Genomic DNA, 25,567 nt, shown 5'->3' on the forward strand with positions numbered 1-25,567 from the left:
GAGGGGGTTCAGGGTGCTGGCTCTATAAGGGAGTTTGGGTCTGGGGGGGGCTCAGGGCTAGGGCAGGGGCTTGGGATGTAGGAGGGGGTTTATGACTGGGGGAGGGGTTCAGGATGCAGGCTCCTGCTGGACACTGCTTATCACAGGTGGCTGCTGGGTGATGGTGCAGTGGGGCTAAGGCAGGCTCACCTTTTCCCTGGACCTGCACCACTCTCAAAAGCAGCCAGCAAACTCCCTCCATGCCAAGCCCTGTTGTGCCCCCTCTCCTTTCTGTGGAGACAGAATACAGGGTAGGAGAGGGGGCCCCCTGACATCAGTGCCCCGTCCTCTCCCTTCCCTGCCCTGCCTAGCAAGCCGGGGAGAGGGGGAGAGACAGCTCCATGGCAAAGGGCAGAAGATGCACAGTAGTAGGGGGAAGGGCAGCTGAAGCACTGTGTTTGATAGCCTTTTGGCCAAACCAGTCAGGATCACCTGTAGGGGCTCCAAAATCTGCCAGTAGATCCCAATTTTGAATTGCAAAGAGAATAATATAGTGAATTATACATGTGATTATATAGACATGGAGAACTTAAAAATTAGCCCAAACTGTGCATATTTGGTAAGAAGACATTTCTATAAAAATCCAATAAAAATATTACTATACATTAAAAATACATTGTTTATATTCAAATAACCATTTACCTACAGTGTTTGCTCCTAAAATCTTCTGAAGGATGAGAACCTCAGGCTACTCAGGTTACCTTTACTTTTATGCTGATTTTTTCCCCCACTCTTTGTTTGTCAAGGAGGATATTGCACAAGCACGAAAATACTGAGAGGCTACTCTTCTGCAGTGCCATACTGGAGTTTTCTAAGACCCAAGAGATGTGTCTCTGTCTCTGCCTCTTCTAACAAGATTTCAGAATATTTTGAAATTCATCATTGACTTATGTCAAGGCTGTTCCCCTCTCTGGCACTTTGAGTGCAGAAGGTGATGGCCTGCAAGAGACTTTAAAATACTCTGCCACTAAAGGTATCTGTTTAAAAACTCCCCAAGGTCACAGATTCCCTGACTGTGGATGGTACACTGCCATACCCAAATGCAAAAACTCCTTTGAGATCCCAGGAAGATGCATTTGGGAATTCTTCCTGTGGGGTACCCTTAAGCTCTTTAACCCTCCCTCTGGAGAGAGCTTGGGGAAAAATATCTTTGAATTTCTTAATAACTGATCTTTAGGCACATTCACTTACAACTTACGGCCTTCTAGAACACAGGAATCAGATCACGGTCTTAAAAAGATTATTTTTAACAACAAAGCAAGGAACGCTTACTTTACTTGGTTGGTAGGTGTTATAGAGCCACTGAAAAAAGAAAGATTAAAGCCAATTATGGCCTCTGGCTTGCCTGGCCCTGGCGGCTCTCACCCTCCCCCCAGCATTGGGAGCCTGTGCAGGCACTCCAGCTCCCCACTGTCCCACTGCAGGGCTGGACCATGCAAAATCTACTAGGCTGCACCTTCCCCCTAGGCCCGTGGTCACCAACCAGTAGATCGCGATCTACCAGTAGATCTCAGGGGCTCTAAGAGTAGCTCTTGAGCCCTCTCTGAACTGCGCACCTGCGCAGTACATTTACATTAGATTTCCTCATGTAATATAGGCGGGGCTTCAAGGAAGGGGCAGGGCAGTAGATCTTCACCTGTTCTGAGACTTAAAAAGTGATCTTGGGTGTAAAAAGGTTGGAGACCACTGCGGGCCTAGGCTCTGGTATGGAAGGGGAATGTGAGGAGTGTCTGTCTCCTTTTCAGTCAGGGGCCACATCAGTGAGGGTGGTTTTTGCTTCTCACTTGTGTGCAGCTCGCAACTGATTTTTCTGTGGGTCAACAGCCCCTAACCTAAAAATGGTTCCCCACCTCTGGATTAAAGGCACAGAGAATTTCTTCCCTGGGATTCAGTTTAAAAGTTACCATGTAAGAGGGAAAGTACATAGCCTCAGCACAGAAAAGTCCAACAAACACACAAATAAAGAAAATAACCTGATTGTGCCTGACTAAACATTCCCTGTTCTACTTGCATACCTGGAGTTTCAAGATTTAGTCCTTCCCCAGGCATGGGTGTCACTGAATATTCCATGCCTCTTTTGCTGGCGCTACTCACGTCTGTCCAGCTCTGCTCTGGTCACACATAGGCTGTAGCAGGAAAGTCCTGTTTCCAATTAAAACACCCAGTGTTTTCATTGGCTCTCCTGGCTTCCTGCCAACACTTCCTGCTTCTCTGGTATTCGTGGAGACTGTCTAGGAACTGTCTAGGAGACTGTCTGTGGGTTTAACCCTTACAGGCAATGTAGTTAACTGAAACCCTCGGATGTTCATAAAAGGGTAGTACCCCTTCCATTCATCTTAAATAAGAATTTTCTCTGTGCAAGTGATGCCCCATGGACTAATATCCATTCTAGTTGTAATTTATAATTACAAACACTAAGGATTGTAGAAGAATGTAGAATGATTTAAATAAGCGAAAGCTTGAATCAGTTGAATGTGATTATCCTCACTGATAAAAGGATTTTTTTAACCCTGTTTATACTTACTATTAGGTTTATACCATGCTATTTTCTTTCTATTTATAAAAAATTACAAATATTGAAATATATTTAAAATTCACATTTAAGCATTTAGTATTGCTATAATTATTATCAGAAGATTATCTATATGTACCACACTGCCTGTAGCCAGTGTGACTGGGTAGTAGTGGTTGCAATAACTGAAGCTTTTACCTGTAGTGTGCTGGTTCAAAACAATCTCTAATCCATAGTGACCAAATGTTCTATTGTATGGCTGCTTAGAGACAGCCAGAATTAGTGATGAATCAGTGGTCTCAGTTCATTTGAGCCTCTATTAGAGAAGTTACCATTGTAACTGGCGCTAATTATACACCTGGTTGAACATCTGTGCACAGATACACAAAACATTGGATAGGCCCATCCTGGGTTGCATGTGAGAGACAGAAAATCAGTCTTTTTAGGCAATAGCTTTCTGGGGTTTTGTTGGTCCGATCTCTCTGAAGTGTCTTCCCAAAATTCCATAGGAAACAGGTACTATTGCAAAACTCTCCTATATGTTGCATTGGACTCACCAGTCTCAGAAGTGATCACAGGTATTTTTATATGAGAAGAGTAAATTTGCGGATTGATCTCTATTAGAGAGCCCACAGAGGGCCAAGTGGTCTAGGAGGTAGCTGTTGCTTCTCAGTGGGAAGGCCTTTCAGTCATGTTCCTTACCCAGCATGAGTTTAGCTTCACTTTGGGATTGCAGAATCCTTGGTCTCTGTCAGAGGGAGAATGAGGTTGGAATGTGCCTTATGCCCATTTTGCAGCAGGGACAGTTTGTAGGGGAGCCTGGGCCCTTCCATTCCACTAGCTAGGCCCTCCCTGGATCACTTCCTACCATCCATCTCTTTCTATGGCTTCAGGGCCAATATAAGATAACAAAGAAAAAGTAAAGCTCCAGCTGGGCTCGGCACGCACTCCTGTTTCTCACAGAGAAATGTCTTGAGAGCCCTTGTCTAGAAGCTCCCAGGATAGGTCTGTCTTCCTGCTCCCTGACTGAGCTGTATTGCTCCCTTCTAATTTTCTTTTCTAATTGGCGCATGCTCTGCAGTTTGGGAGGGGAGGGACTGCCTGGGTCCAATATTGTCCTTTAACCCCTTTGGGCCATGTATGAAGTTTGTATGCCCCATCAGAATATGATTAATAAAATATACAGCTGTAGTTACGTCAATTGCGTAGTTTATTTCAAAATAGCTTATTTCGAAATTGGGAGTGTCTACACAGCACTGATTTCGAAATAGAGCACTCTTCCTCTGACTTCCCTTACTCATACAATGAGGGTTATAGGAGTTGGAGTAAGAAGTCCTCCAGCTTGACAGTATTTTGACATTATTTCAAAATAATTGCCTGTTGTGTAGATGCAGATTAAGTTATTTTGAAATAATGCTAATTATTTTGAAATAATGTTCCTGTGTAGAGGTACCGTAAGTGGCCCACATCACACCCTGACAAATGGGTTTACGCACATAACAGAGCAGGCTGTTTTAAAAGTCTTAAATATTCTAAACCAAATAGAATCAAACTTGCTGAGGCAATTCCCAGCATGAACAGAGTGAATACTTCATGCCTTATATACCAGTTTTTAAAAACCCACACACTTTTATTTCTGTATAAAGTAGTTACCTAAAGAAAACATCCTTTTAAAAAATGACAACTTAACACCTTTATAACACCATAACAATTAATTCTCTTTTGCAATTTGGGTACTAAACCCCTCAGAACAGAAAAATGTGGTTACCTGCCTATGGGACCTGTCCCCATGATATCAAAGTATATTGCATAATTTGTAACAGCTAATGGACCGTGATTACCATTATTTTTCTGTGACTTCACCTGTATTCTGAATGCTTTTACAGGAAAGAACTCCTACAACCAGTGCTCTTTTCAAGTAATCTAAACTTCAGACTTGCCACATTAAAGTGGTAACTTTTCTGAATACGTAGAGTGGCATCCATTCAGGTGAATGCTGTTGATGCATCTTTTGTTGAGGTGAAGTCATTTATCTGTGGTTAGTATGGATCAAGTCTTTTGTGTCCTTTTAGGAGTATGGGGCATTTCTTAAGAGACAAAACATGCAGAATACAAAATGCTGTTACATAAATAATACTTGCATCTTTAAAGGGAAGAAATAAAAAATATATACAAATTGAAACCAGGAAAACTGAATATCCAGTAAACTTTCGATAATCCGTCACCTTTAGGACCCAGGGCGTGCTGGATTATCAGATATGCCGGACTATCGGAAGGGGGGATTATGAGGGCCTAGGGTGGTGTGTGTGGGGGGGATGCCACCCCAGACCCCTCACAGCCCTCCCTTCCGATAGTCCGGCTCTGCCCCAGGCTTCCCGATTCAGGCACTGCTGGTCAGTTTCAGCAGCAGCTGAATCAGGACGCCTGCGGCAAAGCAGCTGGGGTGCTGCCGGGTTGGTCTGATAGTGCTGCTCCTTGGCGCTGCAAGACCAACCCGGCAGCACCCCAGTTGCTCTTGGGGACGCCTGGGGCAGAGCAGCTGGGGTGCTGCCGGGTTGGTCCCGCAGCGCCAAGGGGCGGCGCTACCCTACCAACCTGGCAGCACCCCAGCTGCTCTGCCCCGGGCTTCCCGGAATCAGCCGCTGATCAGTTTCAGCAGCGGCTGACTTGGGGACACCTGGGGCAGAGCAGCTGGGGTGCTGCCGGGTTGGTCCAGTAGTGCCGAGGGGTGGTGCTACGGGACCTAGCAGCAGCACTTCAGCTGCTCTGCCCCCAGCTGCCCCTGGCTTCCCCGATTCAGTCACTGGTCAGTTTCAGCAATGGCTGAATCGGGGAAGCCGGTGGCAGAGCAGCTCCAATGGTCCGGCTGCCCGGAGCACTTCCGGGTTCCTGATGGTGCCGGACCATTAGATTCCAGACCAATGGAGTTTTAGTGTACTGTGCATTAAATACCAAGAGTTCAGAACTACCACAGCAAAGAAGCTGAATAAATCCTGTTCAACTTGCAATAAACAATTACATTTGAATAACTTTACCAGATTAAGATAAATGCAAGGAAAGTCTTTTCCAATAGTATCTTACTTCTTTCTATTTTTTTCATTTGACCCCCAAATCTTTTTTTTTTTTTTATTTTGCAAACCAATTAGTTGCTATGTGTGTTGCTGTTTTTTCTATGACAATTTATATTACTCCACAGTGGTCCCTTTTGATAGCTTTTGCAAAAGCAGCTGTATTTGTCCAGTCATCAAATCTATTTCAGGGGCCCCTATTTCTGTAGGAGTAGAGAATATAGGCTGTATAATTTTAAACCATTACATTTAAAATCAAATTTTTATCTTTCATCTTGTGCTAGTGGAAATTGCAGAAAGTTGTAAACAGTATGAGGCATTCTAATACATTTTCTATCTGTACAGCTTGGGGAATCTGCCTTGCTAATGCTAAAGCACACTGCAGTGCACACATGCATTTAGTAACGAGTTTTACTGCAGCTTCTTTAACTACCACTGTCTAGGACATTTTCAGTAAAATGTAAGCAAAGCCCTCAGAGTTGTTGCATAATTTTTAATGGAACTGTTAGAGGCCACCTTCCAGAAGCTCTAGGCGGTGAAGCAGCAGATGTTGCAAACAAGCAGGAGGAGAGTATGAGAGAGAGAAAAAATCTAACAGAATGAAAAAAGAAAACTGAAACAGTCCGTTCAAAAATCATTTCTATTTCCTAGTCCAAAAAAATTGTTTCATGATTTGGACATTTCTCAGAGTTCCATAAAAGAGCACAGGATTGAGAGCTCTTTTTTTTTGTCTGCTGAGTCAGAGCTCTTCCTGGCTTACACCTGGCTGCTACCCTTGCAATTACAATTGAATTATTTTTATATACTAGGGTTATGCACGATTTAGGACTTTATTTACTAGGCTGCAGTCTTCCTTTTCCTTTACCACACTGTCGTAACGAATAGTTGAGCACCTATATCTTGAGTCCTATTGTTTGGGCCTAATATTAATGAAACATGCTTTTAAAGAAAAAATGGTTGTTAGAGTGAGGAAGATGGGAACAAATTAGTGTGTAAAAACGGGGAAGATTGGCGTAGGATGAACAAAAATAAAAACACCTGAATATTTTTTATTTTGGTTTTGAAAATAGGAGCTTATTTTACCAGATTTGCTGGTTTTTCAGACAGACCTAGAGGTGATGTCAAGAGTAGAAGTGAAAGGATTAACATAATTGAATTCAAATGGAAGACTGTGTACCTACTAAATATTTTGCCAACAGTAATCATCAGTGGAATGCATTCAGTATGCTGCTTGGGCCTTCTAGAAAGGGGATATTATTTTTAAATTTCTACAGGGAATTCATTATGTTGCTTAAATGACATTCATTTGTTGGTGTATATATATTTCATAGGAGCACTACAAAACGAGCATTGCTGGTATTTAAAGTACAATTCTCCCCTGAAAAGTGACTGTATATTTCAATGTGAAGCTTAAAATGTATTATGTCTTAGTGGTTTCTGCATCAGATGTCCACAGTGTACAAATTACAAAATTGTGGTCTTTCTTGCTGCCAGGTCGTGAGAGTCAAAGTAGATTTTTCCTTGTCCAAGTCACTATTTATTAATAAAGGTTCTGTGTATGGTGATCTCCTCTCTGTGAAATCTGTGCAATCCTGCTGCCATCCGTTTGAACATGTAAACAATTGGAACCAAGTGAACACTTTTGTTGATGTTGCATTAGAGGGACTAGAATCAAGTTTTCTCTCCCTCATAACCATAACCTTTCAAGAGCCAACGGGGTAAAAAGCAGTTGGGACTTACATTTAGAGCAAGCATATGTTACTCTGTACACAGATGGGGAGTTTATTTGTTGAGCAAAAATATGTCTTTTCAACAGCTCTTTTAGAACAGTATTTTAATATTCACTAATTACCTAAAATAAGATTTTAAAATTCTCAAGTTATTAAAGGGTATTGGAAAGGTTAATCATTTTTACCTTTCAAATAAATGTCAAAATCTGATATTTAAATGGACTGCTTTATTGTAAGATTAAGTTTTGTGTTTGTCTTTGTCTTTTTCTTTTTTAAAACACTAGTACCAGCAATCTGCAATTCCTTTGAAATAACCCTCTAGTGAATTTGTTGACAGGTTAGCATTATCTTTTGGGAGTATGTCGTGTGAAGAAAATATAGTTTTCCAACATCTGTTACATGAACAGTTTTTTCTTTTCTTTTTTTTTTTTTTCTGAGAGGTTGACTCATCCTTGCTAATGTCTCTGGGTGGAACAATGACCTGTGACAGAGTGAGGAGCTTCCTAATTATTTTGATCTAAATAATGTGTTTTCACAAAGTGTACTTTTTGGAAGAAATACCCAATTACTCTGACACTGGCAGAAAGCATTGTGAAGAGAGTCAACCTTTCCTCTCCCACTATGGCATGCAGAACTTTCCACTTTTTTGTGCACTGAATGGTATTTTATTTTATCCTGATTTGGGGACTGTAAATTGTATAAATAGTGGAAAAAAATGTTGCTGGAAATATAACCCATTCTTGCTTGCAGTTGTGGATAATCTTAATGTGTGGAGATTTAGTTTAGAAAAAGCTTGATCAATTTTTGAAAAAGTCACATGTACCTGAAATCTTTTTTTATTCCCCATGTTCTTCTGCATCAGCGGTTCTCAAACTGTGGGTCAGGAATCCAAAATAGGTTGTGACCCTATTTTAATGAGGTCACCAGGGCTGACTTTAGCTTTGCTAGGGCTCAATCTCTAGTACCCAGAGCCTAACCCAAAAGGCTTCTTTTCCGGGTGGCAGAGCTCAACTTACTGGTCCCCTGCCTGTGGCTGGATCCCTTGGTTAGACTCAGGGCTTCAGGGATCAGGCATTGTCTTTGCCCTCACCTCTCCAAGGTAGGTGGATCAGCCAAGCTCCGTCTATGGTCCCAAATCCTGGGATAGTGTAGTAATTTTTATTGTCAAAAGGTAGTCACAGTGCAATAAAGTTTAAGAACCTCTGTTTAAGATAATCCATCTCTGCTTCCAGTTTAACTAGATTTTTCTCCCCCAAATACCATAGAAACTCAGTTCTTGAGGTACTAATGTTGTTTTTGATATTCTGACATTCTCATCACCTCCTCTGCTATTGATCCTGTCACATGCATAGCAGCTTTCAAGCTCAAAGGATTAAACCAAATCTGGTAGGGAAGATTGGAATTGTAGATGAAACAGTCACCAAGTATTATACAAATGTATGGAAATAGAATGGTTCAAGAATATTACAGAAGGATGCATGCTTCCCAGAAATCTAGACTGGAATAGGGAGGAGCCTGTTCACCATCTTTTCTTTTTTTGTTTTTGTGTAGAATTCAAGCACAGATGGAAGTAAATACCATACAACAGGCAATTTAAAAGGAATTAAAAACATTATGCAGCAATGTAATTGTGGCTGACACTAAACTGGGAGAGGTAGATTTGCTGGGAGGGGATAGGGAGTGATTTAGAAAAATGGGAGGATTGGGCTAAAAGAAATCTAATGAGGTACAACAAGTTCAAAGTCGTACAGTTGGAAAGGAAAAATCCCTTGCACTGCTACAGGCTGGGGACTGACAGGCTAAGCGACAGTTCTGTGGTAAAGGACCTGCAGGTTACAGTAGACAAGGAGATGGATATGACTCAACAGTGTGTCCTTATTGCCAAGAAGACTAATGGCATATTGGGCTGCATTAGGAGGAGCATGGCCAGCAGCTTGAGGGAAGTGATTATTCCCCACTATTCGGTGCTGATGAAGCCACATCTGAAGTATTGTGTTCAGTTTTGGGCCCCCACTATAGAAAGGATGTAGACAAATTGGAGAGAGTACAGCAGAGGACAACAAAAATAATTAGGTCTCTGGGGCACATGACTTATGAGGTGAGATTGAGGGAACTGGCCTTATTCAGTCCACAGAAGAGAAGAGTGAGGATGGATTTGATAGCAGTCTTCAACTAGCTGAAGAGGGAGGTTCCAAAGAGGATAGAGAGAGACTGTTCTCAGTGGTGACAGATGACAGGAGGAGGAGCAAGGGTTTCAAGTTGCAGGGGGGAGAGGTCTAAATTGGATATTTTGAAAAGCTATTTCATTAGGAGGGTGGTGAAGCACTGGAATGGGTTACCTAGGAAGATGGTGGAATTTCCATCCTTAAAAGTTATTAAGTCTCGTCTTGACAAAGCCCTGGGGGTATGTCTACACTACAAAGTTAATTCGAACTAACGGGCGTTAGTTCGAATTAACTTTGATAGGTGCTACACTAGCGCTCCGCTAGTTCGAACTTAATTCGAACTAGCGGAGCGCTTAGTTCGAACTAGGAAAACCTCATTTTACGAGGATTAAGCCTAGTTCGAACTAGATAGTTCAAATTAAGGGGTGTGTAGCCCCTTAATTCAAACTAGTGGGAGGCTAGCCCTCCCCAGGTTTCCCTGGTGGCCACTCTGGCCAACACCAGGGAAACTCGTCTGCCCCCCTCCCGGCCCCAGACCCCTTAAATGGGCACGGGCTGGCTACGGTGCCCATGCCAGGTGCAAGCCTGCCAGCACCCAGCCAGCAGACCCTGCACCTGGCACGGATCGAGCCACCCACCCGATGCCCCCCAGCTCTCCCCCTCTTCCCGGGACCAGGCTGGCGGCTCCCGGGAGCTTGTCCGGGACCGCAACAAGCGGGCACCCGCCTGGGCTAGTGCTGACATCGTGGACCTTGTCCACGATCTCCGCACTAGGCACAGGAAAGTGGCCGTCTAGGGCAGGAGAGCTGCCAGCCTGGCCACCCAGGAGCAGGTGTGCAAGAGAATCAAGGGGGTCCACTGAGGCCTCCGAACCTGAGCCCTGAGCTTACAATGGCCGTCCTGGGTCAGACCAAAGGTCCATCTAGCCTAGTAGCCTGTCTGCCGACAGCGGCCAACCCTAGGGACCCTGGAGGGGATGGACCGAAAACAGTGACCAAGCCATTTGTCTCGTGCCATCCCTCTCCAGCCTTCCACAAACCTTGGCCAGGGACACCACTCCTACCCCCTGGCTAATAGTACTCCATGGACCCAACCTCCATCACTTTATCTCACTTCCCTTTAAATTCTGTTCTAGTTCTAGCCTTCACAGCCTCCTGCAGCAAGGAGTTCCACAGTTCTTCTGCTTTGTGAAGAAGAACTTTCTGTTACTAGTTTGAAGCCTGCTACCCATTCCTTTCCTTTCGTGTCCTCTAGTCCTTCTTTATGGGAACTAATGAAGAACTTTTCTGTATGCACCCTCTCCACCCAACTCCTGCTTTTAGAGACCTCTATCCTGTCCCCCCTCCATCTCCTCTTTTCTAAGCTGAAAAGTCCCAGTCTCTTTAGCCTCTCTTCATATGGGACCTGTTCCCAACCCCCCTGATCATTTTAGTTGCCCTCCCCTCTCCCACCCTCTCTCTTCCCCTCTCCCACCCTCTCTCTTCCCCTCTCCCACCTCCTTTTCCCAGTCTCCCCCAGTTTTGTTCAATAAAGACAGATTCCATTTTGGAAGACACGTTATCTTTATTTTGTACATCAAGAAGAGGGGCTAGGGAAGGGTAAGTGGAAGGAGGTGAGGGAGGAATGGGGCACGAGCCCCTGATGGGGAGGACTGGGCTGGCTCTGTGGGCTTCTGGGGGTGGAAGCTCTCCTGCAGCCCCCCAATTGCCTCCTCTCCCCAGATGGCAGCCTGAGGCAAGTGCAGCCGGGATGATGGCCGAGTGGTGTGATGTGCCCAGTGTGGGTAGTCCGGGCACTCCAAGCCAGGACTGCTTTGCAAGCAGGGCACCCCTGAGAACTGTCTGTCCAGGGTGGGGGTCGGGATCCTTTAAGCACAGCCCTCGGCTAGCCTGAGACAGCATCTCCAAGCTCTAAGTCCTCCTCTGATGCCCTGCCGGCACTGCTTCCGGCCATCCTTAACCCCGGTTCAGGGTCCACTTAATGTGGACATGCTAGTTCGAATTAGCAAAACGCTAATTCGAACTAGTTTTTTAGTCTGGATCCGTTAATTCGAACTAAGCTAATTCGAACTAACTAATTCGAACTAAGTTAGTTCGAATTAACGTTGTAGTGTCGACATACCCTGGGTGAGATGATTTAGTTGTAGTAGGTCCTGCTTTGAGCAGAGGGTTGGAATAGATTACAGGGTTCTCCAATTTTTTGGGCTCCGGAGCCCTTTACATGCATAAAACTTTATGCAGAGCCCCAGCAGTCCACTGATTGTATGTGTTGTACCTATCGATGTTTCCAGTTTGTCCACCTCGCGGAGACCCTGGAGATGTCTCGCGGAGCCCTGGAGCTCTGCGGAGCACAGTTTGAGAAACACTGGACTAGATGACTTCTTGAGATTCCCACCCTAATCTTCTATACATGTCTTCTCTCCTGACCACTGGGTTTGAATGCAATCCGTCATTTCCAGTTGATGCATTAGCAAGTCAGTATGTAATAGATGGCTCTTTCATACAGACTTTGTTTACAATTATTGGTTTGCCAAAGATTGTAAAATATCACCCTTTCCACCCACTGTTCTTCCTAAAACTGTTTTAATCTGGAGCAATGGAAATAAAATATCCTTCTAGTGTTTTTCCTTCTAATATATTATTTACTAATTTGCTAACAAAATCATAATTCCTACTAAAGTATTCATGTTACTAAACCTAGATAAATTTTAGTAGTTATGAGAAATAATGAGTTCTTATGATTATCTGTTAATATTATTGATTTTTATCAGATTTGCACCTTCAGACTTCCATTGGCTTGCGTCTCTGATTCAATGGGTATGATGTTGATCATTTTCTTAGTTTCTGCCTGTCTCACTTGAACTAATTCTGGGGCTCTTTAGCATGATTTCTTAGTTTTGTATGTAGATATCAGCAAGTTTGCTAATAGTTGCTCTTAAAGGTTTTATTCCAGGCTGTTGGTTGTATTTATATATTAACCAATTTCTGTGTTAATGAACGTTTTCAACCAGGGTTGATTTTTCTTTGTTCAATTGTCTGATTATCTCTTGTTGTAGTCTCAAAAGGCATTAACTTAGCATCTTGTACATGTTTATTTTCTTCAGCTCTAGGATTTCTTACTTTCTTTTATGTTTTAAAAGGAATTGTCCCCACCAAAAGCTCAAAGTAAAGAAAAATCTCCCTTTCTGTAAACTGAATTACACCTTGTCTGTTTCTTCGAGTTCATTCTTCATTCCTTTCCTGTTAATGTGTATGTGATTGAATTGTGCTTGCTTTGTAGCCCCCTCTTCACTTTTATCATCATACAAGGATGCAGAAGTTCTTCCAGCTGCCTCTTCCATAGGTCAATTAGCTATCAGTGTTTCACATCCTAAGTATTTTACTCCAAAAATATAAAAGTTACTTTGTTTTGAAGAGCATTACAGGACATTTTTATGTGCTATGACTCTGAGCAGTCTGTTGAATCTCCTTCACAGCCAATATAGATGAGTCTTATTAGTGCCAAATCAGGACTATTAAAGGCTTTGGAGAGTTTCTTAGTACACAGAACTAGAGAGACAGCCACGTTCAGGAGAAAACACAGACTGTTAGTTTTTTATTTAAATTAACATAGGAAATCTCAGGTTCTAGGTAAGTTTGGCCAATATGCTCTGTGTATGTCTGTACTGTGTTTGAAATAGGTTTCAAATGTTAATGGTTTGCAGTTCGTGAATTCTTTTTGTGTACAGGCAGTCCCTGAGGGTATGTCTACACTACCCCGCTAGTTCGAACTAGCAGGGTAATGTAGGCATACCGCACTTGCAAATGAAGCCTGGGATTTGAATTTCCCGGGCTTCATTTGCATAAGTGGGGAGCCACCATCTTTAAAACCCCGCTGGTTCGAACCCCGTGCAGCGAGGCTACACGGGGCACGAACTAGGTAGTTCGAACTAGGCTTCCTAGTTCGAACTACCGTTACTCCTCATTTGCACCCCCCCCCCCCAGCAGACCAGGCTTTTGTTGTGGACCCTGGGGTAGAGCAGCTGGGGTGCTGCTGGGTTGGTCCTGCAGGGACCTACCTGGCAGCCCAGCTGTTCTGTCCCAGGCTCGAGATTCAGCCGCTGTTGAAACTGATCAGTGGCTGATTCCAGGAAGCTGGGGGCAGAGCAATTCTGCCTCCAGCTTCCTGTAGTCAGCCCCTGGTCAGTTTCAGCAGCAGCGGCTGAATCTGGAGCCAGTTCCGACTTACATACAAATTCAACTTAAGAACAAACCGATAGTCCCTATCTTGTACGTAACCCGGGGACTGCCTGTATAGTATTGTAATACATATGTGGTGTTTTTTCTTTGAGAGATGGTCCCTCTTGTAGTCCAACAGTAAGTTGACAGTGTTTGTGGGCTCCCTGGCAAGGTAAAGGGTGTGGCAGCTCTGTGTTCCTGGAAGGGGCGAGGTTTAGGGCGGAAGAGGTGGGGCCAAGGGAAGCTGGGTGCCCCTTTGGACCTCCCCTCCATAGGTGGGCTTGTATTCCTCTAAGTGTTTACATATGTATGCCATACATCAGGAGCCAGAGAATTTGAAAGTAGTACCGTCTGTTGCTACATTCATGTGCCCTTGCTTCACCTCATGTTTTTGTTTGAGGTAATAAAGGGTAATAAAGCAGTCCATCTGCTTTCCAGTTACTTCTTACCATTGCATAGTCAGAGCTGCTAATGTCCTCTTGTCTCTGGCACATTTAAAAAAAAAATTACAGTTTCATATAATTAGTTTTCTTTTTTGTTTTACTGTTTTTGTGTAATTTCATTTTTAGTAACAGTTTTGGTAGGATTGGGACTTTTAGGGAATCTGTTTTCCAGTCCCCCACCTCCAGCACCCACACACAGGTACTGAGTTATGCCAAAGGTGCCAGAATTCAGGATCTGCTCCTCCTCCTGCACATAGTTTGTTCTTAGTCAGCGATGAGGACCAACGTTAACTCTGCTGCTTGGGAGAAGCCCACACTTCATCCAGGTGCAGTATCTGCCAGTCCTTTCCAACGTATGCCTGAGAGGGCCACACCTTCTCCACCTCAAGAAGCAGCTCGTGGAAGCTGCCATAAGGCCTCAGTCCAATTTAGGTCAAGGAGACCCCCCATATATTGGCTCGAGTGAGCTAGCAGTGCACCTCTGGCTGTGGAGATTGAGTCTATCTCTGGTGGTTCTGCCACTATGGATCTCATAATAGAGTCTAGTTGGGAGGCAAGGAAACATGCACATAAATATGCAGTTAAGGTTTCCTCCAACGAAAGAAGGATGATGTGCCTTCTATGAGTTCCAGCCACAGACAGACAGGGCATTCCAATTGCAACAAGAAATCTCACACACCAGTGGATCCCCTGGCATCAAGCACTGAGACCCATTTGCCAGGAATGTCTTCCTCTCTTAAGACAAAGGATCTGTTGGTTCTGGGACAATTGTTTGTTCTGGCATCAGCTCTAGCTATGGAACAAATATCATAACATTGGGGCGTTTGGAGAAATGACTGTAGCCACATGAGAGAGTTCATCCTAGAGGAACCAAGTTCTCTATGCTCTCTTCTGCAAACTGCACCTAGGGAGGTCCAGTCACCTATCTAGGACTTGGTGAAATCAGGTCACGTGTCGACTCATATTCCTGTGGTTTACGTGTTTCTGCCCGCTCTGAAGGTACCACTATTGGAACTGAAATCTGAGTTCTCGTTGGAGGAGTCCAAGGGAGCACAAAGATCCGTTCCTTACTGCCAGCACAAGTACCCTAAAGGATTGTGTCACGGGGCCGACTCACCAGCATGGCACCTTCAGCTGGTTGGCCTGGGGAATTAGCTTGTTGTTTTGTTGGGCACCTTCCTCCAGCTGGTATTTCCCCGTGTTCATCTTTAACCCTGGTGTCCTCTTCAGGACACTGCTCTCCGGCAGTGCCCACTCCAGTCTCTCTGTGCCCCCTTCCGGGGTGGGGGGAATGTTGTTTACTCCACTGCACACTCCACGGTTCTCCCTTCTCCCAGGGGCCCCCAGTTCTTCTCCCTGGGAACACCCACTTCCCCTGCACCCACCTTGCCTCAGTGACCCACTGCCAGTCTTCATCTAGTCCCTACCTTGGGGCAGACTGCAGTCTGTAATGGCCACTCATCACTGGCAAAGGGGTGTGGACCTGCTGCCCCTGCCTGCCATGCATGCTTCCTGCAGCCCCAGTAGCTTCAGGCCTTGCAGCCTGGGGGCTTACTTGGCCAGAGCCTCCCCAGCCCTGTCTTCTTTTCCCCCGCACTGCTCTACCTCCAGGAAGCCTCCCGCTTCCCTGGCAGTCAGGTCCCTACTGCTCTCCTGCCAGAGCAGCAGTCCGTTCTCTCCTCCCTCCAGGAGTCCTTCTTAATATAGCCCCCAGCTGGGCCCTCATTAGCAGAGGGCTTTACTCTCAGCCCCTAAAGGGCCAATGCAGGGCAAATGCCCTGTACAGACTGCCATCAGTTTGGCAATATGCTCCTTTTTAGCAGCAGGGAAGTCATTGATTGTCCTTTCCCTGCGACCTTCCACCTTTCTGCTGGATCCATCTTGCTGGCCCCAGTATCCACCCTGGGAACCCACTCATTCAGTGAGGAAGGCTTCATAACTATCATCTCTTAGGGCACTCTCAAGCAGGTGCTCTGAACTGGTTATGGAAGACAAACTGCTGAATCCAGCTATGACAGTATCACTAGAACAAGAGCATTTCCTGTCATCCTCTCCAGATGCTGCAGTAACTTTAGCTTCTCCATTGTTTCCAGATGACTTTTGGAAATTCCAACTCCCACCAAAGGTGGTGGATGAACTTCATATTCCACTGGAGGAAGTAAAAAAAACAAGTTAATGGATATCCTCTACTGATCAATGATGCCTTTCACCAACCAGCCCAAACAATTTGGAATACCCTGGCCTTTTCTGCAGAAAAGGACCTGAGGATTACAGTGGATGAGGAACTGGATATGAGTCAACGGTATCCTCTTGTAGTCAAGAAGGCTAACAGCAGATGAGGTACATTAGTAGGAACATTGCCAGAAGATGTAGTGAAGTGATTGTTCTCCTTTATTCAGCACTGGTGAGGCCACATCTGGAGTATTGTATCCAATTTTGGGCCCCCCATTACAGAAAGGATGTGGCCACATTGTAGAGGGATCAGTGGAGGGCAACAAAAATGATTAGGAGGCTGGGGCACATGACTTACGAGGAGAGGCTGGAGGATTTGGGTTTATTTAGTCTACAGAGGAGAAGAATGAGGGGAGATTAGATAGCAGCCTTCAACTTCCTGATGGGGGTTCCAAAGAGGATGGAGAGAGGCTGTTCTTAGTGATGACAGAACGAGGAGCAATGGTCTCAAGTTAAAGTGGGGGAGGTCTAGGTTGGAAATTAGGAAAAACTATTTCATTACGAGGGTGGTGAAGCACTGGAATGGGTTACTTAGGGAGGTGGTGGAATCTCCACCCCTAGAGGTTTTTAAGTCCTGGCTTGACAAAGCTCTGGCAGGGATGATTTAGTTGAGATTGGTTCTGCTTTTAGCAGGGGTTGGATGCAATGACCTCCTGAGGTCTCCTCCAACCCTATGATTCTATGACTTACCTTAAAAACTGCCGTACCAAATTGAATATTTTGGCTACGTCTACACTGGCCCCTTTTCCGAAAGGGGCATGCTAATTTTCAACTTCAGAATAGGGAAATCCGCGGGGGATTTAAATATCCCCCGCGGGATTTAAATAAAGATGTCCGCCGCTTTTTTCCGGCTTGGGGAAAAGCCAGAAAAAAGCGTCTAGACTGGCCCGATCCTCCAGAATAAAGCCTTATTCCTACTTCGAAGTAGGAATAAGAGATCCTCCGGAATAGGGCTTTATTCCGGAGGATCGGGCCAGTCTAGACGCTTTTTTCCGGCTTTTCCCCAAGCCGGAAAAAAGCGGAGGACATCTTTATTTAAATCCCGCGGGGGATATTTAAATCCCCCGCGGATTTCCCTATTCTGAAGTTGAAAATTAGCATGCCCCTTTCGGAAAAGGGGCCAGTGTAGACGTAGCCATTAAGTATATCTTGGAGGAAGAGAAGTTGGACGCTAGAATGGTGCTACATTTGACCATGGATGCTGTGGATACCACATCACACGCTTTGGCCACAGGCATTATCATTCAGTCAGAACAGTGGTTTGATTCATCTGGTTTCCCCAGAGAGGTGCAGAATACAACTGACTTTGTGTGAGTCGATCTGTTTAATCAGAAGATTAACAATTTCCAACTTCAATTTCTGGGTATCTATATACCTGCACCCAAGCAGAAATTGTTCCACCTACACAGAGATTCAGGACTACTCAGTTTTCCACCAGAGGCCATATGAAGCCTCTTGTAAGCGTCAGAAGACTGACCCAACAGTCTGCCCACCCCTGGGTCTGCCTTCACAATATTCATCATCTCACAATTTCTGAGAAATTTGAATGTATTGTTCTATCAGCTGTGGCAAGGTCCTTGCTCAGGCACCTTACCCTGGAACTCCTTCTTCGGTCACAGATCAACCAGAGACACTTTCTGGTGCAATCACCCATGCCTTTTATTGTCCGTGCCAATTTCCCACCATCTCTATTTACAGAGCGTTGCTTTGATTCCTGCAGCCTCTCCATCTGGATGGGGAGTACACTCAGCCACATTCTGGCTCCTCCCCCTCCACTTTCCCTCTGGCTTATCTTGACCTCTGGCTAATGAGGCCCATGGCTGTTTCCCATTAGCCCTTCAGGCATGGACCTACTCAGCTGGCCTTGCCCTTTTCAGCCAGGTTGTAGTGTCAGAGCTCTGGCTTAGCTAGCAGTCTGTCACGCAGCGTAAATGAAACTGGCCTTCAAACCACTGTCTTCACGCTCCTCCTTTCCATGATAGTCACCTTCCCAGTGGTTATTTTGGTGGGAAGGCTAAGTGAACATGGAGCCATGATGATGGTCCTCCTTTCACCACGTTCCATAAGGACATATTTGTCCTGTGCCTGCACCTCAAATTTCTAAGAAAAGGTTGTATCTTGGTGCCAGCCTATACGCTTATTTGGTTTCTTTCCAAGGATTCGCAACTCATTAAAGGAGCAGTGCTTTCACTCCCTTGATATCTTCAGGACTTTGGTCTCATCCTCTGCATGTAGAACATCAATCACTCTGTTTGTTGCTGTAGTTGAGGGGATTAAGTGGCAGGTGATCTCCACACAAAGGGTTTCCAAGTGAATTTTGGGGTACTTTGTGCTCTATCAGTTGTCAGGACTGCCTCCACTGCTTGGGGTGAGAGCCCATTACACAGGAGACTAGGCACCATTTACGGCCTCTGTCCATGATGTGCCATTTGCAGACACCTGAAGGGTGGCTGCATGGTGTTGAAAAGTGCATTCACTGAATGTTGTACCTTAGTGCAGGACTATGTGATGGATACCTCATTTGACACAACTGTCCTCAGTTCAAATGTCCTTTCCAGTGTGCTGTCTGTGAATCGCCCTCAATGGAACACAGAAGGGACTATTACTCTTAGAAGAGGAGGAGGTGATTTACCTGCAACTGGATCTTTTTCATGATGTATGGTCCCTATCTCTGATCCACTTCCCACCCTCCTTCCCCTCTGCTGTTGATCTGTTTGATTTGCGGTGAAGAAGAAGCTGGAGATGCAATCAGACTGTCCCACCTTTTATCACTTTGGACAAAACCAGGTGTCAGGACAAGAGTGCATATACAGGATAGCAGATGCTACAACTTTCAAATTGTCCAGCTCTGAAGGCATGGCAGTTGGTCTGAAGTCTCAGCGGAATACAGAGACACACACATCTTGAAGGACCTCCAGTTACAGATACGTAGCTTCCTCATATTTATCTATTCTGTGCTCATGGCTTTCTGTCTTGCAGCGTGTTTGGAGATGTTGTGTAAACCCCCCTTTCTTCCCCTCTGCTTTCAAAATATTCTTCTTAAAGGATTTTGCATTTGTTTGGAAATATTAATTCTTCAAACTGCCATATACATTCTCTGCATTGAATTGGTTTAGTGTTACTATCTCCATAGGTTGTTTTGCCTCCTGATGTGTTGGAATAGGGGTGGAAGATCTCTGGCACGCCGGCCACATGTAGTTCATCAGGGTTAGCTGCTGGCGGGCCACCAGAGCTGCTTACTTGAGCTGTTCCTGACCAATGGGAGATGCAGGAAGTGAATTTTGTTTTGAACTCCAGACTAAGCATTTACATGAATTTTAACAGTTTGGAATGATTTGCAAGTATTCTTTTGTGTTTTATTATCTATCAATATAGGCAAAGTGAAGAGTAATATAAGAGCTGATGTCACACATTATGTTTTCAAATGATTAAATGTTTCTCTTTGTTCTATTGGGGGGTTAGAGTTGAGATACACAGTATCTCATTATTCTCTCTTTTTAGAAAGGGAGCAGACAGATCTTTTCTACCTTTGTGCAAGTAGAAAGGGAAATAGCATAGCAGCAATTGAGGTAAGCTCTATACAGTATTACTACTTTCTGGACCTTTTCTGCTATGTGGAAGATGACAGCAGCTTTTAGGCCTGAAGGAGATCTGTACTGAAGAGACAGAGATTTAGTGATTTTTTTTTTTTTTTTAGTTTCCTCCTCCTTTTCTGAGCATGTAACTCTTCATGCTATTCATCTTCCCCCAACTTAAAAGGCCATGCGAATATCAGAAGAAAAGGTTTGTCTGTATGCATCCAGGGCATCTGACAGACTTTGCTGATCCCGGGACAAAGGGGGGCCTTTCCAGGCCTGTGGAAGGGGCAGGGCCTGAGGTAAAGGGATGGGGGCTGGAGACTTGTCTCCTCCAGCCAGCCTTCCCAGTCATCCCTTGAGTGTCCCCAGGTACATGATGCCTGATGGAGATTTAAAGGGTTCGGGGCTCTGGCTGCTGCTGTTGCCAATGTAACTGCTGTAGTAGCAGCTAGATGCTCTGGGCCCTTTTAAATTGTTGAGCCTCAGGGCAGCTGCCTCCTTTGCTCCTGCCCCTCGTCACCAGGCCTATATGCATTACATCAGCGTTAGCCAAGTGATGTTACTGATAATAGTGCCAGGAAATGGAAATGAAGATAAACAGGAAGCAGTGAGTTAGTGGATTGAGCATGACTGAAGGTTGGGGGAGACCTGGGTTCTTCTCTGAACTTGGTCATTGACTTGCTAAGTGACTTGCAGAGGTCTCATAACTTCTGTTTCAATTTCCCAATTGAAAAATGAAGCTAAACTGCTTTGAGATTTATGGATGAAAAGAGATATGTAAATCCCTGAGATTTGGGTGGCGTGTTATGTAATTGATATGTTAGCAGCAGCATTTAACTCTTGTTGAGATGTCAGAATATTTCCTCCTAGCTCCGGCATGATTGGGCATGGTTTTAGCTTTCATTCTTCACTTTTCACACTGTATTGGGTTGGAGTGGCCACCCACTGACCCTGAAGGGGAGGCGCCCCTCCCTGAGCCTTGGTGGGCTATGCCTGGCCCTAATGAGCCACCTGGCTGGAAGCCAAGGGGTGGGGCCAGAGAGGTAAAAAGCCTGCCAGCCAGGCCAGTGAGGCCCCGGCCACTGAAGAGGCCAGAGGACTCCCCTACACCTTGAGGAAGGGAGCTAAGGCATGGTGAGGTGGAGAGCTGGCGTGGGCCCTGCTGCACAGCGGCCTGGAGGCACAGCAGAGGCCAGAGGGCTCCCCTGCATGCCATGGAGTGGAGCAAACACCTGGGGAGGTGGTGAGCTGGCGTGGACCCCTGGGGCCTCTGCTGCACAGCGGCCCAGAGGAACAACAGACTCTCCCGGACTCACCAAACACCCTGCAAGCCGCTGAGGAGTGGCCAATGGACCTGGATCCCTGTGACTCTGCGGGAGTCCTACGCGACTGCCAGGTAGGCGCTGAGGGGGAGGAGGGAAGAGGCCCAGGGGACAGCATGGATGTAGACGTGCCCAGATCAGCGTATTTTGGGCTGGAGCCCCCGCTGATCCAGCAGCAGTAAACTGCTGCCTCTAGGGCCCTGGGCCAGGGCACAGTGGAGTGGGCGGGCCTGTGCCCCCGTCTTGCACCCACCGCTTGGGTGGTAGCCTCCCCCTCTCCACCATTGCCGGCGAGCTGCCTGCAACCCTCCTGAGTAAGGAGACCTCAATTGTATAGATTATGTTACAAACTGCTTTCCTGCGGCCCCACCCTGAACCCGGGCTGGGCCTTGATAAACTGTTGAGCCTTATAAACTATTTGTTTGCTGGCCCGCCCTGACCAAGGGCTGGGCTTGTAAATTGTTACATGCTGCCCCGCCCTGACTGAAGGCTGGGATCTCAACTGTTTACCTGCCCTGAACTAGGCCTGGGTCTTCCTAACCATAGACTTGGCGGCCCACCATGAACTAAAGACGGGCCTCTGACTATCATTTGCTGGCCTGCCCAAACCCAGGCCACCTTCGTTGTTGTTTTACTTTTGTCACCCTGCCCTGAGGTAAGAGCGGGGGACCCCGGACGGGTCATTTGATACGTTAATTCCCTGCAGAGACTGCTCCCGGCATAGTGGGTTGGAGTGGCCACCCACTGACCCCGAAAGGGAGGCGCCCCTCCCATAGCTGACCAGCTTACACACACAATCTAAGAAATAATTTACTTCTATTTAAAGGGCCATCTGCTCCGAATTAAATATGGAGGATGTTCTTACCTATTCCTCAGCCAGTAGCATCACATTCCAGCCACTAACAACTCTAATGTACAAGAAGACAAGATAATCTACCCTCTAAACTCCTTGCCTGGATTCTATTGCCTTTTATATGTAAAATTTGGTCCCATATGCATCTAATGACAAAACAAAGCAATGCAGTATGAATACACACAACATGCTCAGAAATCATTCTACTGTCCCATCCATTTTTTGCCTACCACCGTTTCCAGAGTAATAATTGATTACAAGAAATAATTTTTCCACCCCACATGGCACTGATAAAGACTCATCTGAGTACTGTGTCCAGCTGTGGGCACCGCACTTTGGGAAAGATGTGGACGAGTGGGAGAGAGTTCTGAGGAGAGCAACAAAAAGGAAAGATTGACAAAATTGTGTTTGTATAGTTTAGAGAAGAGGGGGTGAGAGGGACAGAACAATTTCCAAGCATTTAAAATGTTATAAAAGGAAGAATAAATAGAGAGAAGGTGGATAACTCCTATGGGGAGCAGGTCAAGAAGCAAGGGGTTTAAATTGCAGCAATGGAGATTTAGGTTAGACATTAGAAAAAACTTGCTAATGGCAAAGGTAATTAAGCATTTGAACAAATTGCCTAGGGAGGCTGAGGAATTTCCATCACTGTAGGTTTTTAAGACAAGGTTAGACAAACTTGTCAGGGATGGACAAAATAATACTTAGTCCTGCCTCAGAGTGGAGGACTAAATGACCTATCAAGGTACATTACAGTCTTACATTTCTGTGATTCTATTCTATAATTAAATTTCACAATACTGGGCTCATCTTTAAAATATTCCATAAATAACATTCTTCCTTTCAAATAAAAACAATGAGGAGTCTTGTTGCACCTTAAGGGCAAACAGATTTATTTGGGCATAAGCTTTGAAGCATCTGACAAAGTGTTTTTTTTACCCATGAAAGCTTATGCCCAAATAAATCTGTTAGTCTTTACGGTGCAACAGGACTCCTGCTTGTTTTTGAAGATACAGATTAACACGTCTGAGACTTTGAAATAAAAGTTCACATTTCAATTAATTTCCTCCTGCTCCAGTGGAATTGGCAGATTTCTCAATCGTCAGTGTTCGCCGTCATCCTTTCTGCTCTTGTTCTCCTTTAAGATCGGTGGGCTCACACTGCCATAAGGGTTTGTGTTTTTCTTTTGCTCAACCTTTGTAGACCTTCCATAAGAGCAATGAGAACTGTTCCATAGTATGCTACTCCAATTATAGGATGCATGTTCTTGAAGATATTACCAACGTTTCAGGTAATAATTAGTAGCTTCTGATTTTTTTTTTTCTGCTCAACTGCCACTTTGAATTTTTTCCCTTTCCCTCCTGCAAATCATGTGTTTATGCCAGCATTGGTTTGGTTCAGAAAAGTCAACATCAGAGACCCTTCGGATGTACACAGAGGTTGCTTGAGAGCAGAGAGATTAGCACCGTATACTATAACTGTGTTAAAACCCTCTTTAAAATTTCATGAAAATATGACACATACACAGCATAAGGAAGGACTGAATAGAGTCCAGTTGTCAAAACAATATTGAGCCAATAAGCATGGCATGGGTGGAGCTACTGCAGTGTGGATTACACAAACAATTCTGAATGAAGATCTTTCTATGTTGGGCCTGAATGAACCAGGTTACATCGTTTTGTAATTTGTTTATAAACAGCTTTATTTTCTTACTATATGCAGACAAATCCAGTATCTTTTTTCTTGATGAAGTATTTTATTAAAAGGATTGATTGGGAGGGAGTTCTCATGAATTTTTCATGAGCTGGTATGTTCAGCTGAATGAATTCAGTGAATGTCAGTGTGTAGCTTGCAGACAAGCCACATCCACAAGGAGGCTACTGACACAGAAAGCACTTTGGCGCATTTTCAGAGGGAAAGCTGGGCTGATAAAGGTCTATCTGACAGCACTGACTTATCATTCTTCGATTTAGGCTGCTGTTGTTTTAGGCAGCTTTTCCATTCGGGACTCAGCCTTGGGAATGACTGGGCTAAGCTTTGCCAAATCTATCTGCATTGGAATCTGAAGCAATGTCTCTGTGATGTTTTTTTGTTATGTTTTCTGAATGGTGAAAGCTAACACCACATTCAAGCTATGACAGCAAAAGATTCTTCCAGGGAACTTGCTGCTCCAGAATCAGATGTTTATATAAAGACTTTCAAAGAACAAATGCATTTAGAACTTGAGCTTCCCAAACTGCCAGGGAACAGACCCACATCTCCAAAAATTTCACCTCGCAGTTCTCCAAGGAACTCTCCGTGCTTTTTCAGAAAGTTGCTGGTGAATAAAAGCATCCGTCAACGTCGTCGCTTCACAGTGGCACATACATGGTAAGATCTACTTGATACCTATTTGTCTTTACAAAGCAGTGTATGTGTGGCTATGTTTTTAACACTGAAAAATAAGCTGAGATCCATTCATTATAATTACTGGAAGTGTGAAAAGAACAGAACAGAGGGCAGCTGAAATACGTACAATGCAGTGCCTGTTCAATTGTCATTCAGCTTCTGTTCATGAGAATATATTCAGCCTATAATGCATGCATCTGTAGTTAATCGTTATTGAATAAAGAAGGCACCCAGGAACTTTCATAAAGATATTGTAAGCGAAGCATGTGAATGTCTTTCAGAAGAATCTTTGAAATGCTTTTTCTGCATCAGCTCTGGTTGCAGGTAACAGGAGAACATAGACAGGGGCTGTTTTTGCTACAATACTGTCAGGCTTAAATGCTGGTAAAGGCTGTACCTCTGCTGTGAGTAGCTTTTGACTATTTTTGTTTGGTAAAAATGTTGTGCCATCTTTCAGCCTCATTTTTAAAAGAAACTTATAGCTTAGATTCTGATGTTTTAAATTGACCGTTTTGGAGCAGTCAGCATTTTGCATTCTGTTACAATTAATTCTGAGCTGTAGCTTATTACCACTTGGTAAAAATATATAGGGAATTTCTGGGTTAAGTGCGCTAAGTCAAATAATGAAGAATTAACAAAATAAAGAGTAGTTCATATTTCGAGTGGATCATATTTTCTCTTTGATTCATTGTGTATTGTTGATGGTTACAAAACTTTTTTTATATATAAACATACTGTAGTCAACCATCAGAGCCAGATCTCCAAACTTTTCATAACATTTACACGTAGCCACATTCATTAACTTCCTTTTCAGTAAACTGAATCAGAAAAGGAAAGAAAGAGCGAGGGGACCCCATTTATATCTTTAAGGACCAGACATTTTAATATACCTAAAATAATTTACCCTTCATATTTTCCTCCTGTCATAATGGAGAACGTTGTTCTTAAAATGGTACATTTGAGTTGTATTGGGAAAAGGACAAAGCTAGAATTAAGCAAGAACTTTCTGAAATGAAGCAC

General features: G+C 44.5%; 1 protein-coding gene across 2 annotated transcripts in view; it reads left to right on the forward strand.

Moving 5' to 3' along the window:
- Window positions 1-25,567, forward strand: part of PDE4B (phosphodiesterase 4B) — a 415,540-nt gene that overhangs the window by 84,827 nt on the left and 305,146 nt on the right. The window contains exon 1 of one of the 2 annotated variants that reach the window (XM_075936177.1): window positions 23,838-24,529. The exons of the other annotated variant lie outside the window; for it this stretch is intronic. Within the exon in view, the coding sequence (XP_075792292.1) occupies window positions 24,294-24,529 (236 nt within the window). The 5' untranslated portion in view covers window positions 23,838-24,293. Of the gene's footprint in view, window positions 1-23,837; window positions 24,530-25,567 lie in introns of those variants that run through there. 2 annotated transcript variants of the gene reach the window in all.

The sequence above is a fragment of the Pelodiscus sinensis genome, chromosome 9 (assembly GCF_049634645.1).
Source record: "Pelodiscus sinensis isolate JC-2024 chromosome 9, ASM4963464v1, whole genome shotgun sequence".
Classification (NCBI taxonomy): domain Eukaryota; kingdom Metazoa; phylum Chordata; order Testudines; family Trionychidae; genus Pelodiscus; species Pelodiscus sinensis.